The 14016-nt window shown below is 34.9% G+C and overlaps 1 protein-coding gene across 2 annotated transcripts; it reads left to right on the forward strand.

The window, feature by feature from the left end:
* Window positions 1-2300: 2300 nt before the first annotated feature.
* On the forward strand, window positions 2301-13756 carry SPINK6 (serine peptidase inhibitor, Kazal type 6). Of its 2 annotated transcripts, XM_011931511.1 has the most exons (5): window positions 2319-2418; window positions 2546-2679; window positions 5546-5568; window positions 12529-12644; window positions 13524-13756. In XM_011931511.1, exons 2-5 carry the CDS (start codon window positions 2622-2624, stop codon window positions 13567-13569), a joined length of 243 nt encoding a protein of 80 aa, XP_011786901.1. In that variant the 5' UTR covers window positions 2319-2418; window positions 2546-2621; the 3' UTR covers window positions 13570-13756. The 2 variants fall into 2 exon arrangements, with proteins under 2 accessions (XP_011786900.1, XP_011786901.1); XM_011931510.1 differs by having other exon boundaries at window positions 2301-2679.
* The last annotated feature ends 260 nt before the right edge of the window (window positions 13757-14016 follow it).

The following is a 14016-nucleotide window of genomic DNA, read 5'->3' on the forward strand; positions in this document are numbered from 1 at the left end:
AGGGTCTGTGACTTTACATAATAATGTATGCATAGCTATATTTTGGAAGACCACTGTATGTATGTTGGGACTGCATTCTAGCACGTCTGTATAAGAGCCATGCCTTCTACTGAATTCTCTCACATCTCCCTTTCTTTTAGTTTTCCTGTTTCTTTTTTGCTTTTGCCTGATTGAGTATATTGACGTTTACTTATTCTTAAATGTTAAGACTTTTAAAACTTTTCCTGTTTTTCTTCAGGGTATTAAATAAAACAAAATTAAAACTGCTGTCTTTTACTTACCATGCAGCCAAAAGACTATAATTGTATACAGTCTGTGAATAATTGCCTATAATTCATTAATTTCTAGTATTTCAACTTCCTATTTAAAGAGCCAGTTAGGTGATTTCCCAGAGAACGTTTCTTACTTTTTCCTTTAGATTGTATTAAAACAAAACAAAAAACTTTCATATGGCCTCAGAAACCTAACAAAAAGGATGATTCAATCATTAGGGACCAGATTATTTCTTAAACTATGTATATATATATATGATATAATATTTCCTTCCCTATGTTGATCCAGAGCCAATGCTTAATTTGTGCTTTCATGTTTCTAAACGTTTTTGTGGTAGGTAGTGTAAGTGTTGAGGATAGAGAATTGAAAGCATTCAGAAAAGGAGGATAGAATCATTCTAAATAAGAACAATTCTACATAAAAAAAAAACCTATTAAAAAAAAACTCTTGAAGAGCAGAGGAAAGCAGGGAAGGAAAGACTGGAAGATAGGAAGATAGTAATACTTAGGTGAACAGTGACTGAGAGTTTAGAGGTGAATACGAGAAGAAGGACCAAAAATGAAACTCTAGGCAGAGAGGAAGAAGTTTAAACAGGAAGTTTAGAAATGTCACCATGAACTTAATGATGGCATATGATCGACTACCACTGTTACCTTGTTTTTTTTTTTTAGTATTATTTTTTGATGCTTTCAAACTTTTGCCACTTTTTGACATAAGATTATGATTAGACTAATTCTGTACATTCTAGTCACAGAAGGAGAAAAAATGGTGGTCAAAGGAGGAAGAAACATAGGAAGTAGAATGGAAAGAGGGAGGAAGGTCACAGCAGTACCTAAAACCAAGCTATGCAATGCTTTAGTTTTAAGAACTGATCTTTATATTATCTCATATTAATAAGAAAACTTACTTAAAGATCACAAGTGGTTAAATTGTACAACTGTTGTTTTTAAAGGTCATGACTTAAGCAATTTCCCATATATTCTATTTTTCTAGATATTTTGACTCCTCTTCCCATAAAGAGTTCAAGAAAATTTTAAATACAGTTTTTAAGGTTTTTCAGTAGTGTCTTTGAATACTTTTAACATCTGACCTACATCTTTCTGTAAAGGACTTTAAGATAATTTCCTTCATGATATTTTAAATAGCAGTTTATGATTTGAGGCTGACGTTCTCGTTATCACTACAACCATTCTTTTCTGTTGTTGTTTCCTGAAAGAAGGTTATGGCATCACACTCTTTGATCTATCTTGCAATTAAATTGGACATGAGAGTTAATGCTATTCATCTAACTTTTATATGAAAAGTATATTTTCAAGTAGTGAATATTATAAAGGTCTTTATGACTACTTCTTTTACTTTCGGATAAAAAACGGAAATATATTGCTCATTTCAAAAATTCAATTCAGGCTGGGCACTGTGGCTCACGCTTGTAATCCCAACACTTTGGAAGGCCAAGGCAGGTGGATCATGAGGTCAGGAGTTCGAGACCAGCCTGGCCACGAACGGTTTGGAAATTAGCTGTGCATGGTGGCAGGCACCTGTAGTCCCAGGTACTCGGGAGGCTGAGGCAGGAGAAGAATCGCTTGAACCCAGGAGGCAGGGGCTGCCGTAAGCCAAGATCACACCACTTCACTCCAGCCTGGGCAAGAGAGAAGACTCCATCTCAAAAAAAAAAAAAAAAAAAAAAAAAAAGAATTCAGTAACTTTAAAAAATAAATTTTTGTTACAAATTAAATCAAATAATTGACTCCCTTATTTATTTTGACTCAAAACTGGACAACCACTGGCATCTGACTGCAATAATGATTTAAAAATTAATAAGCTGATTTCTGCTCAGAAAGTGCTTCTTCTAATGCATTTCTGGCTACAATATGGAATATCTATCTCCTTTAGGTACACCTTGGATGATTTGGACTCTAAAAATCCAAGTTACACCCAAGATTCCATTATCCTATGGTTACTCACTTGGATCACAGACATGAAGGACCTGTCCGCAAGAAATAGAAGAATCAAGTGGAGCTCAACCAGTGAATCATCCCCATAATGTAGGGAAACCTTAGAGAGAAGAGTCGGAAGGATATATTGGTTGTTAGGAAAATGTAGGCTACCAGGAGAAAATGACATCCTCTGTTAATAAGATCTGAGGTGCGACTCACATAATTGTCCCAATTTTTAAGATTGATGGGGAGCATGAAGCATTTATTTAAAGTGTTGACAGGTCCCAATAAATGCATAAACTGCATAGGACTCATGTGGTCTGAATGTATTTTAGGGCTTTCTGGGAATTGTCTTGACAGAGAACCTGAGCTGGACAAAGCAGCCTTGATCTGAGTAAGCCAACTGGCACAATGAAGCTGTCAGGTATCTTTCTGCTCCTCTCTCTGGCTCTTTTCTGCTTTTTATCAGGTAAGTTTTTTCTTAAATTAAGATCCCATGTTTATACTGAACTGGATATGATGAGTAGCTGTTTATCATATTTCAAAATCCTAATGATTTTGATGTGAAAGACCAATTCTGAGAGATTATTGTAATGATGATAATGATTGTGATGACGACAATGATTATGGTAATAATTACAAAAATTACTGTTATTTGTTGAGTATATACCATATTCTAGGCATGTACCAAGGGATTATATGTATTGTCTCCGAGACTCATAATAATGCATTTCTGTCTCTGCTATTCATATAAGAAACAGTGGAACAGAGAAATTGAGCAAATTAGCAAAAAACTTGCAACCAGTAGTTAGAATTTGGAATTTGAATCAGATTCTCTTGGCATCACATTTGATGTTTGTTCCATAAAACTAGACTGGAGGATGCATAATTGCATTAAATATTGGTTTTGCTTTCCAGAATAAAGGAATATTTTCCTCCCCTTAGTTATTATTACAAATAAATTCAAATAATTAAAATTAAGACAATGGGGAAAATGGAAACTCAATGAGAAAATCTTTGAAAATATGTAATTGAACCTTGGAATGCAGAAACATATGTTTCTGGTGAGCTAAATAATCTTCAAGAAGGAGAATATCTTTGGCCACTTTAGTGGCCAAAGCACAATCATACTTCAAGGTTATGTTTTTCATGACAGAAGCATCGAATGAACAGGTCAATCATAAGCTATTTCTTTCCTTCCTTATTCTTCTACTCTTTCACATTGTAGAAGACAAAGCAAATGCTAGTTTTTAGATTCAAGACCTAGTTTCATCTCTTCTGTTAATGCCCTGTGTCACTTAAAGAAATATCGTAATTCTCTGAGATATTTTCTCATTTGTAAAATACTAGAAATAAAACTAAGCCCTGGGACCTTCCATATCTTATGTATCATTTATGTGACAGTAGCAGATGAATTTTACTACTATGCAAGATTTTAAATGGCTGTACAAGTAAAAAAAAATCAATGAGATTTAGTTGAGAGAGAAGCCAATGTTCACTGTATCTGGTCATAATTACTTAAACAAATACACTTAGACATACAAAAAAATGGATAAAGGATTCCTGTGATATTATGGAGTAAACTTGACAACTAAAGCCAAATAACCTTAATGGGTAGTTCAATCAGCTGAGATGGCAGAAAAATATAGATCTGACCACGTAAAGTTTAGTTGCAAAGATAGTCTCAGAAATCAATTGTTATTCCCTTTTCTTCTCTTTACAAAGGTGAACTGATCTTTCACTAGTTGACTAACACAATTTACCAAAGCAAGGATGCTTAACAGACATATAAGATAGTATTTGGGAGGCCATAGTGCCTAAGGGCCAAAGTGAATTTTAGCCCTGGCACTTTCATTATATAGCTTTGTGACCTTTCTGATGTTCGTTTCACTCATATATAAAATAAACACATAAAGGACTATCTCTGTATGGAGAACTAAATGAGATAAAGGCGTGTATAATGCTTAACATAGTAGATGGGGTATAGTGCATGTTTAACAAATGTCTATTAACATTATTGCCATAATTAAATTTAATAAAAAGAGTACTAAATTGGATTCCCTCATTGTGAATATTAATCCTTTTTCTGCCTTGCCACTTTCTACGTACGAGACATTAGGCATATCTCTCCTGTTTTGATGACAGATTTGTACAGTAGAGAATTGACTGAAAATTATAATAATAAATTTTCCCTGGCTATAAAAACCACTTAGAGTCTAAAAAATATAGACTCTCCAGGAACTCTCTGGTTTTATATAATAGAATTTTTAAGTGATTGCTGTAAGAATTTGTCATTTTAATAATCACCCATATTGCTAGTTACAAATCAATGAGGCTGGTAATCACTGCTGAAAAAATGAACAGTAACCTTCCTTCAAATTAAAAAACAACAACTTGTTTTCTCCTTATCTTTATTATTAGAGATTGTGCTTTAAGGAATTTCCAGTTGGTATCTCATAAGTGTTGACCATCATTGGAGATAGATTGTGCTAATCCACCCTCGCTCTCATTGTGGTGCCCTTGGGCTTACATGGAGAGGGATTGGGAAAGGTGTCCCATAGGAAGGGCCACAGATCAAAACTCAGCAGCCCATTCCAAGACTGGACTGAGGGATTTTATTATTTAAGTATTTTAAACCACTGAACTAATTAGTCATAAACTAATATTACACATACAACATTAAGAGGAAGGAAAAGGGAGAGAAACAAGACTACATATATATGGGATCTTTTCCCTTTTTAAGAATTTAGAGAGATGTAAAAGGAGAAATAAGTCACAAGAATGAATGAGTTGTTCCTTACCAGTTTACATTTGGGCCAAGTTTTAGAAGTTGAGCAATTTCAAACTCAAAGAACAAACTACAAGCTTCATCTCTTTCCCAACTGTCTGTGGCAAAGGCTTTTGGAAGGAACTGCATGAAATGAACCTTGAAATGTCAAAGGTAGAGGATACTTTCCAATTCAACTTCTTCAAAGTGAGACCAGCGATGATAAGGTCATTTCCATAGTAAATTAGTGCCTGGGCCAGGACTGTAACATGAATTGCCAGATCCTTAATCCACTTTTTTTCTAACCCACCCTAACCTCCAACAATTGTTACCTCCTCATTGTTCATGTCTTTATATGACCTTCTTAAGAAGTGAGCAGATTAAAAACAAAAGAAGAAGAAGAGAAGAAAAGAAAAGAAAAAAGAAAAGAAAAGTAAAACAAACAAAAAAACATGCCATGATAGCCAAGTACTAGGAATAGATATTAGGAATTTCCTAATGTTGAAAATCTCACTTTTTGCACATCAATGAATTACAATGTTTGAATTTTGTGCTTTTTTTTTTCCAGGTGTCTTCAGTCAGGAAGGAAAGGTCAGTGCCTATTTTTATCTCTTCTTTCTGCCTGGGTGGTGCTTGGCTAGATCTTCACTGGCCAAAAAGAAATTTGTCTATGGTTAACAGAGCAAAAAAAATGAGCAGGCAAACCTTAGGCAGGCACCAGCAGAAATTATTATTCTTTAACTAAACTCTTGTCAGTTTAAAAGAACCTAACCACACATTCTCATACTTTTTTAGGGAAGAATAAATATACATAAAAATAGGATGTATCTGGGATAAAATTCATGCTCTATCATTGATTTCACTATGTGATCTTGGGGAAGTTACTCAACTTCTCTGAGCTGCAAGTTCCACAACTATAGAAAAAGATAGTATTTTTCACTTCATGGAATTGCAATTATATTTAAATTATGTAAACAGTGTGAAAGTATTTGGCAAGCCATAAAAGACTATATGTGCATTAGTTATTGATTAAAAATTAACATCCTCTGAAGAAGTTAGGATATAGGTTATTATTTCTTTTTTCAGAAATAAGAACTGAAAGTAGACAAGAAACTAGTTTATTGCTCTGTGTTGAGGACACAGACTGATTCACTCAGATTTTAATAAAATTTGGTTTAAAAATTGGAATGAGCACAAGTAATCTTCATTGTTGGATTTTTTTCCCCCAAATTAGTTCACCAGTGTCTTTCTATCTTTTTCATTTTAACTGTCAAAGGACAACACAAATACTATTTGTTCTGCCAATCCTGTTCCTTTGTCCATATTAAGCATTTCTACCTGGTTTTGGAACCAGTTATTGTTTAGCCTTGGTGTTCCTTGTTATACCTTTGACGTGAAAATTTCTGGACACTACTGCTAACTGATTGGAGTTGGCAAAGTCATTGGAAATATTTTCCAACCCTAATGTACCCACTGCATTATATAAGACTGTTTTCCTTTTCAATTTTAGCATCTCAGAAATTAGGATGCATCTTACAAGTGATGATGCATTTGTGTGTGTGTGTGTGCATGTACATGCATGTGCACTTACATGTATGTCTAACACATGCACACATGTGTGTTGGCATTGTCATATGAAACTGTATACCTTAAAGTTGTATTATTATGTTTAAATAAGCATGATAGTATGGTCTACACTAAACATGAAAACAAACACCCAAGGAAAGGACACAACATCCAGCCAACACATTTCATATCTCATTAAGTAGTAAAATACAGTAAAACCATTACTCATAGGATTAAGAAATATGGAATTTAATCCTAGTTTTCTCATTAACACACACCTTACTTCCCTTCTTTGAAGCTTGATTTCTCAGATTTTTTTTTTTTTTCTTACAAACAGAGGTTTTATTGCATTTGGTCCACAGACATATTTCACATTATCTCACGGAGTAGGGACACTGGGTCGGGGGTCCCTGTGCAGTACTTGGTGGGGTGTGTGGCTGGGAGAGATGGAGCAGTATAGCTGGTCAGACCCAAAAGGGGAGAAGGAGGGCTGGGGGTTCCTTAAAACCTACTGAAGTGCTGGGCACGGTGCCTCATGCCTGCAATCCCAGCACTTGGGGAGGCCGAGGTGGGTGGATCACCTGAGGCCAGGAGTTAGAGACCAGCCTGGCTAACATGGTGAAACCCCGTCTCTACTAAAAATACAAAAATTAGCCAGGCGTGGTGGAGCACCTGCAGTCCCAGCTACTTGGGAGGCTGAGGCAGGAGAATCCCCTGAGCCTGGGAGGTGGAGGTGCAGTGAGCGAAGATTGTACCACGGCAGAGTGTTTTCTAAAGTTTATTTAAATTTTACTACTTACTGATTTTATGCTTGAGAAGGGCCAAAGTTTATAGTTTGCTTGCTTCACGATCACCTGGATTGCTTACTAAATATACAGATCTCCAGGCATCATGCACGACATTGAATAATAGTCAGAAAGGTAGGGAGTTTGAGTCTGCATTTTAAATAACTATCTAGATGACATTTATACATAAGAAAACTGAGCATTTTTCTCTAGGTAAGAGGAGGCAAGCTGTATTGGAGTCAGATAGCACAGATGAGTGGAGTCCTCATTCATACTTCCTTGCTGTATGACTTGAAAAATATTGTTTCCCTTCTCATTGCCTTTATTCCACATCACTAAGATGGAGGTTTGAATTCAATGATCTCTAAAACCCCTTCCGGCCCTAACTGTCTGAATTATTATCAACCAAGCCTGTCCTGCCAAGGCTATTGTCTCTTCTCCACTCAAATATAAACGACAGGGAAGTTCCTATACTTTTAAATGACACTCAGGCTGCCATTTCTCTTTTCCATGCCTGGAGGGAGGGTGGAAGTTTCAATGCCAGCAGAAGACTTTGAAACTATCATTAGGAGCCTGCTTACACAAGCCTGATCCAGCCAGAACAAAAGGAAGTAAGATTTCCTCCAACACTCAAGTGATTCTTCTCATGCCAAGAATTCTCTACATGATGAGACATCTGATGGGAAATTATAGTTAGCAGTCTGAATTATGGACTTTAAAAAATATCACATTCATTTGAAAAGATTATTCAAGCTAAACAAAATCATGTTGCCAGACTTTTGGAAATCATAGTCCAGTAAAATTTTCCCTGTAAATGTAAATGACTAATATGCTTACAACTCTTTAATTTGCCAAGGAGCTAGATTAAACAGCACAATAATAACTATAAGAGTAAAATAAAACTATTATTTATCATCACTAGCGTTTCATTAAGTAATTTCCTGTATAGCACCAAAATGTTTAAAAGACATATTTTCAGAATAAAGATAGTCCTTTGACTGAATACATTTTGCTTTTTGAATGTATTGCGTTTAATATTTAATATTACTGCATTGCCTTTAATATTTTTATATTTTCTTATCAGGCTCTGTATTTGGGAACCATATCTTTAAAGAGCCGTTGAGATTAATAGTCCGAATTGGAATGAACAGAACAAGCCTTTTAAAAGTAATGATTGACAACCGTTTTCTGTTACAATACTTTTTGAAATACTTTAATTTTGCTTGTATTTTAAGATAAGAATTGGTGAATTTTCATATCATTGGTAAAACAATGCTCCATTACTCTAATGAGTTTGGAGTTTTATATTTTTCCGAATTAGCTTGATTTTGCCTAAAATTAATATACTGACAAAATGTCTAAATACAATTTGGGAATGGTATCTAGTACCTATAACTTAATTACAAATTGAAAAACTAAAGCCTCAGAAATGAGGTCTAGCTGACTTACGTCTACCAACAGCAGTAAAGCTGTGAAGTCAACACTTGAAGACTTCTGACTCAATATGGAGTGAGCTTTCCGTGGTTGCATACTGCTTTTAATCAGCAATAGAGGGTCATTGTGAAAGAGCTTTGAGCACTACAATTTCTTAAGTAAATATAAGCTAGTGATTACTATTCTCACTTAAGCAAATAATATGATAAGTACATTAGTTTCAAATAAGGTAACTTGCGTCCACATGCAGGAAGAATTTGAAATTAGGAGGCAAAGGAGGAAGAGACACCATGTTAAAATGTCTCACACAGTGAGTTTAGAGGCTGTCTAAAATTAAAGGAGGAAGTATTTGGGCAAAAGTAGCTATTTCTCTCACCCAGCCGAAGTTAAGGAGATAAAAACTTATTTTATTGGTTCAGACAAGAGATGTTGAGGACTGGTATAGACAGTAAATTTGGAACTGGAAAAGAAAATGAAGTAAAGCAATGCAGAAGGTAACACAAGGGAAAATAAATGGCAGTGTTTCAATCTGAGAATCTGAAAAATGCTGCTACCATGAAAAATGGAAAAAATAGAATACAAAACTAGTTTGGAAGGAAACTGTTGTATTTTGCACATAAATGTCTTAAGTATGAATGAAATTATTGAGTAAAAGGATATATATATATTTTTTTTTGACAATTGAGAGTTAGAGTTTGAGATGTTTATAAAAAATCAATAAAAAAAAAGTCTGGAATTTTTCAGTACCGTATGGGAAAGTATATGTCATTAGGAAGAGAAAACCAAGTATATTAAACTATGTAGGAAATGACCATAATTAATTCCCAGGAAGAAAAAAGAAAAGACAGCAAGAGAGAGAAGAAACAGAGAAGCAGAGAACTGACATATAATGAAAGTCTGGAAAGAGTTTCAAAAAGGTTGGAGTGATGAAGAGTAGCACATATCATAAGGAAATCATGAAAGTTTTAAAACAACCAATAGATGTGTTTTGTATTTTTGAGAGCAGTTTCAATAGAGTAGAAAGGGGAGGGAAATAAGGGTGAAAGGAAGCCAAGTTTGGCAGCAATTTGGAAAACAGATATGGTAAAGAATGGAAATAATTTAACCACAAAGGTAGTGTTTATCAGTAATAGAAAGAAGAGATGCCATCCTATATCCCAAGTCCACATTTGTGTGATTGCAAAATTTCATTGGTTTTATTTGTAAACCTAAAATGCTAGACTTAAGTATAAATAATCCTGAGTCTTTAGTTGACTGAATGACCATATAAGCTCAAATTTCCAGAGCATTCTGCACCTTCTTCAACCCCTGGGGCCCACAGAGGGTGGTCGTCTCCTGCCCAGCCACCATGTTAAAATGTCTCACACAGTGAGTTTAGAGGGCTCTCTAAAATTAAAGGAGGAAGTATTTGGGTAAAAGTTGCTATTTCTCTCACCCAGCCGTAGTTAAGGACATAAGAGCTTTATTTAAAACACATCACGGAAAGTATTCACTGGTAAATCTTGAACCATCAAAGCTAGAAGAGTCCCCAGATACTGTTTAATCTCATGGTGTTGACCATTTTCTATGAGTTACAGAGATCTTTTAGAGCTACTGTAGTTAGCATAGACGAGTAATAAGGTTACTTTCTACACTCCTAATCCAGAACTATTTCAAATATTCTGTATGCACTCTTTACGACTTTTATATGACCACATTTGATCCTTATAAAAACCTTGGGAATCTGAAAATGAGATATGACATGTGTTCTTTGTTTGCTGTTTTTTGGTTAAGAAAATTGAGGTGCAGGCATCGAGTCCTTTGTTCAAGATAACACAGACAGTTGATGGCAGAACAGGTTCTAAAACATGATTCTCAGCTTACTTCAGAGATCATCGAAGGCCACTAAAATTTAAGAGTATGATATTTATCTGTTCTATGGAAGTTTGTTCATATTCCACTTGATTGATTTGCTTTCATTTATTGAAATGCTTTGCTTTTCCTAGTATTCTTCCATGGGGCAGAGGAAGAAAATAGTTGGGTATGGGTTCAGTTGTACTAGGCTCAACTGAGATAATCTATGTAAAAGTAGCTTGAATATTATGAAGCAATTGATAAACACAAGACAGTATCATTTTAGTGGAACTAGGATAGGGATAAAGCAAGTTTCCTCTGTCCATATGTAAATGTCACTTCATTCCACACAGATATATTTGGAGGGGTTCAGCTTAACTATTGCTTATTGTCATTATTCTTGAAATAATGGCTCAAAAGTTATTTACACACCAAATGTGGACTTAACTGACATTGTGTTGAAAACGATCTTTAAACTCCAGACTACTTTTGAAAAACAGCTATAGTTGAAAGGATATGTTAGTGGCACAGGTGCTACCATTCCTACTATGGAGCCCATAATAATAATTATTAATCAGGCATAACATATGTTCTTAACAATAATGCAACCTTAGAATCATTTTAAAGACAGCAACTTAGGCAGTCATTACTAAATGTTTGTAGTAAGCACAAACGTTCAAATTCCACAGACTCTGAAACAGGGTAAGGTAATAAAAAGACATTAGATGCACCTATAATCTTAGTTACTTGGAAGGTTGAGGAGGGAAGATGTCTTGAGGCCAAGAGTTTGAGACTAGCCTGGGCAACATAGGAAGACTCTATCTCTAAAATATATATATGTGTGTGTATATATGTTTGAGTGTGTATATATATATATATGTGTGTGTGTATATATATGTGTGTGTATATATAGCAGCACAGCAAGACTCTATTTCTAAAGTGTATATATATATTTAGTATACAAATATGTATTTATAATATATATAAGTAGATACATTTAGTAACTATATATTTTAGGGATAGAGTATATATATATTTTAGAGATATACTTTATATATATGTATCATATATATATTAGTTTATGTGTATATACATAAACACATTAGAATTTTGTTTTCAAGAGCTTATGGATGGATATTGCATCCACAGGGAAAAGTAACAAGCATCAGGTGATGTCTGGTGCCCATTGTAAGGTTCATCCATGTTTTGTTTTTGTTTTTGTTTTTATTTTTTGATGGAGTCTTGGTCTGTCACCCAGGCTGGAGTGCAGTGGCGCGATCTCGGCTTACTGCAAGCTCCGCCTCCCGGGTTCACCCCATTCTCCTGCCTCAGTCTCCTGAGTAGCTGGGACTATAGGTGCCCGCCACCACACCCGGCTAATTTTTTTTTTTTTTCGTTTTTAGTAGAGATGGCGTTTCTCCGTGTTAGCCAGGATGGTCTCCATCTCCTGACCTCGTGATCCTCCCGAGTCAGCCTCCCAAAGTGCTGGGATTACAGGTCTGAGCCACTGCGTCTGGCCCATCCACGTTTTGATAGCAATACAGAAGGAGTGCTGTTAGAGCACATTAATATGATGTTTAAAAAGTCATTTCATGACCCAAAACCACTCTCAGTTGGAATAGTTTAATGTTGGAGCAAGAAGTTTTACCCATATAGCACTTGACTACATCATTAATTTACTCCTGGATACATCTGTATTCCTTGTAATGAGTTAACTGTGACTCAAAGAAAATGTTTCAAGTATATTTAATGTGTTTTACTTAAGCAGATAAGTAGAATACATTGGATAAGGAGAGCAATTTTGTGTTTCAGAATGCTTTAATGTCACAACTATTTATATATGACTTTTAAAGTTTGCTGTCTAAAGCTTCTGTTCTGAAGGATGATCTCTTAGAATGCACTGATGTCAATGTCACTCTGCTTACTTTTGTAGGTTGACTGTGGTGAGTTCCAGGACCCCAAGGTCTACTGCACTCGGGAATCTAACCCACACTGTGGCTCTGATGGCCAGACATATGGCAATAAATGTGCCTTCTGTAAGGCCATGGTGTAAGTATTATATTCATCAAAGCTGATCCTTGCAAACGCAAACTTCCAGAATAAGACTATGACACGTTTTTGAAGTATTATAGAAAACACCCATACCTCCCCATAGAGACTGAAGAAGCAAGCTTCAGGCAATTTGATTGAAAACAGATGGCTCAAAAGCAGCAAAAACATTACATACTAAATTATTTGAAAACATAATCTTAATCACTTTGCCTTATTATTAATTTTGATTATCTTAGAGAAGTTTTTTAAAACATTCATACATCTTATACATTATAACTTACTATATTTAATAATTTTGATATGTTTTAACATTTTCATTTGTTTCTAATTAAAACTTGCAATATCAATATGTAATGAACATATGTTTATACTTATATATATAACACATCTGACTGATTAATACTAAACTTTTCTCAGAATAAAGTTGGTGGTGAAATATGAGATTTGAATTAATAGATGCATATTACTGAGAGGGCTTGAATGTGTCACTTACTCTAAAATGTCAGACACCTGAATATCTGGTTCAACTTCTTACATCTTCTGTCAGAAAGAACTATATAGTCCCTTTGTCATTATCTCTCCTGTGACCTCTACCTTTTTAAATTGTATACATATTTACTCTTGGAGAATGAGCAATTGGTACCAAAAAGTCTAACACTTATGAAAACTCTGAGATTTGTTTAAGATTCACGCTTTCCACAGTTGACCAGACGTCACCTCTGAGTGCATTTAATTAACATCTTCTGAATCATAAAAATGGAATTTATAGAATAAAATAATTAAATGGACAGTACCATTGTTAAACCTGTTTCGAACTTCTGTGGTGACTACTTATGATAGTGCACTGAATATATATTTGTCTTTCTTTTTTTGTAGGAAAAGTGGTGGGAAGATTAGCCTAAAGCATCCTGGAAAATGCTGAGTTAAAGCCAGTGTTTCTTGGTGACTTGCCAGCTCTTGCGGCCTTCTTTTCTCACTTCTGCTTATACTTTTGCTAGTGGATTCTTTTAATTCATAAAGACATACCTACTCTGCCTGGGTCTTGAGGAGTTCAATGTATGTCTATTTCTCTTGATTCACTTGTCAATAAAGTACATTCTGCCAAAGCATTGACTGTGTTCTTACTTTGAGATCAAGAAAACATATGCATACAACAGAGAATAATTGACCTGGCATAAACTTGGATCAAGAAACCTATTTTCTTTATCTAAGTTGACCATCCAATCATTGTGAGATCTTGGGAAAATCCCTTCCTTTCTTTTATTCTTAGAATCTCCAGGTTTATAATGAAGGATTTTGGCAACATGACCATATGTTATGCTTAGTTACTTAAAATATCTATCATTTATTAGATCACATAATATTCATT

The sequence above is a fragment of the Colobus angolensis genome, unplaced genomic scaffold, assembly GCF_000951035.1.
Source record: "Colobus angolensis palliatus isolate OR3802 unplaced genomic scaffold, Cang.pa_1.0 Scaffold90, whole genome shotgun sequence".
Lineage (NCBI taxonomy): Eukaryota > Metazoa > Chordata > Mammalia > Primates > Cercopithecidae > Colobus > Colobus angolensis.

Excerpts from the sequence above, each read along its gene's own strand:
- SPINK6 (XM_011931510.1), top strand. The coding sequence starts at position 2,622 with ATGAAGCTGTCAGGTATCTTTCTGCTCCTCTCTCTGGCTCTTTTCTGC. Across the intron at positions 2,680-5,545 it reads TCTTTTCTGCTTTTTATCAG|GTGTCTTCAGTCAGGAAGGA; the intron begins GTAAGTTTTTTC and ends TTTTTTTTCCAG. Across the intron at positions 5,569-12,528 it reads TCTTCAGTCAGGAAGGAAAG|GTTGACTGTGGTGAGTTCCA; the intron begins GTCAGTGCCTAT and ends TTACTTTTGTAG.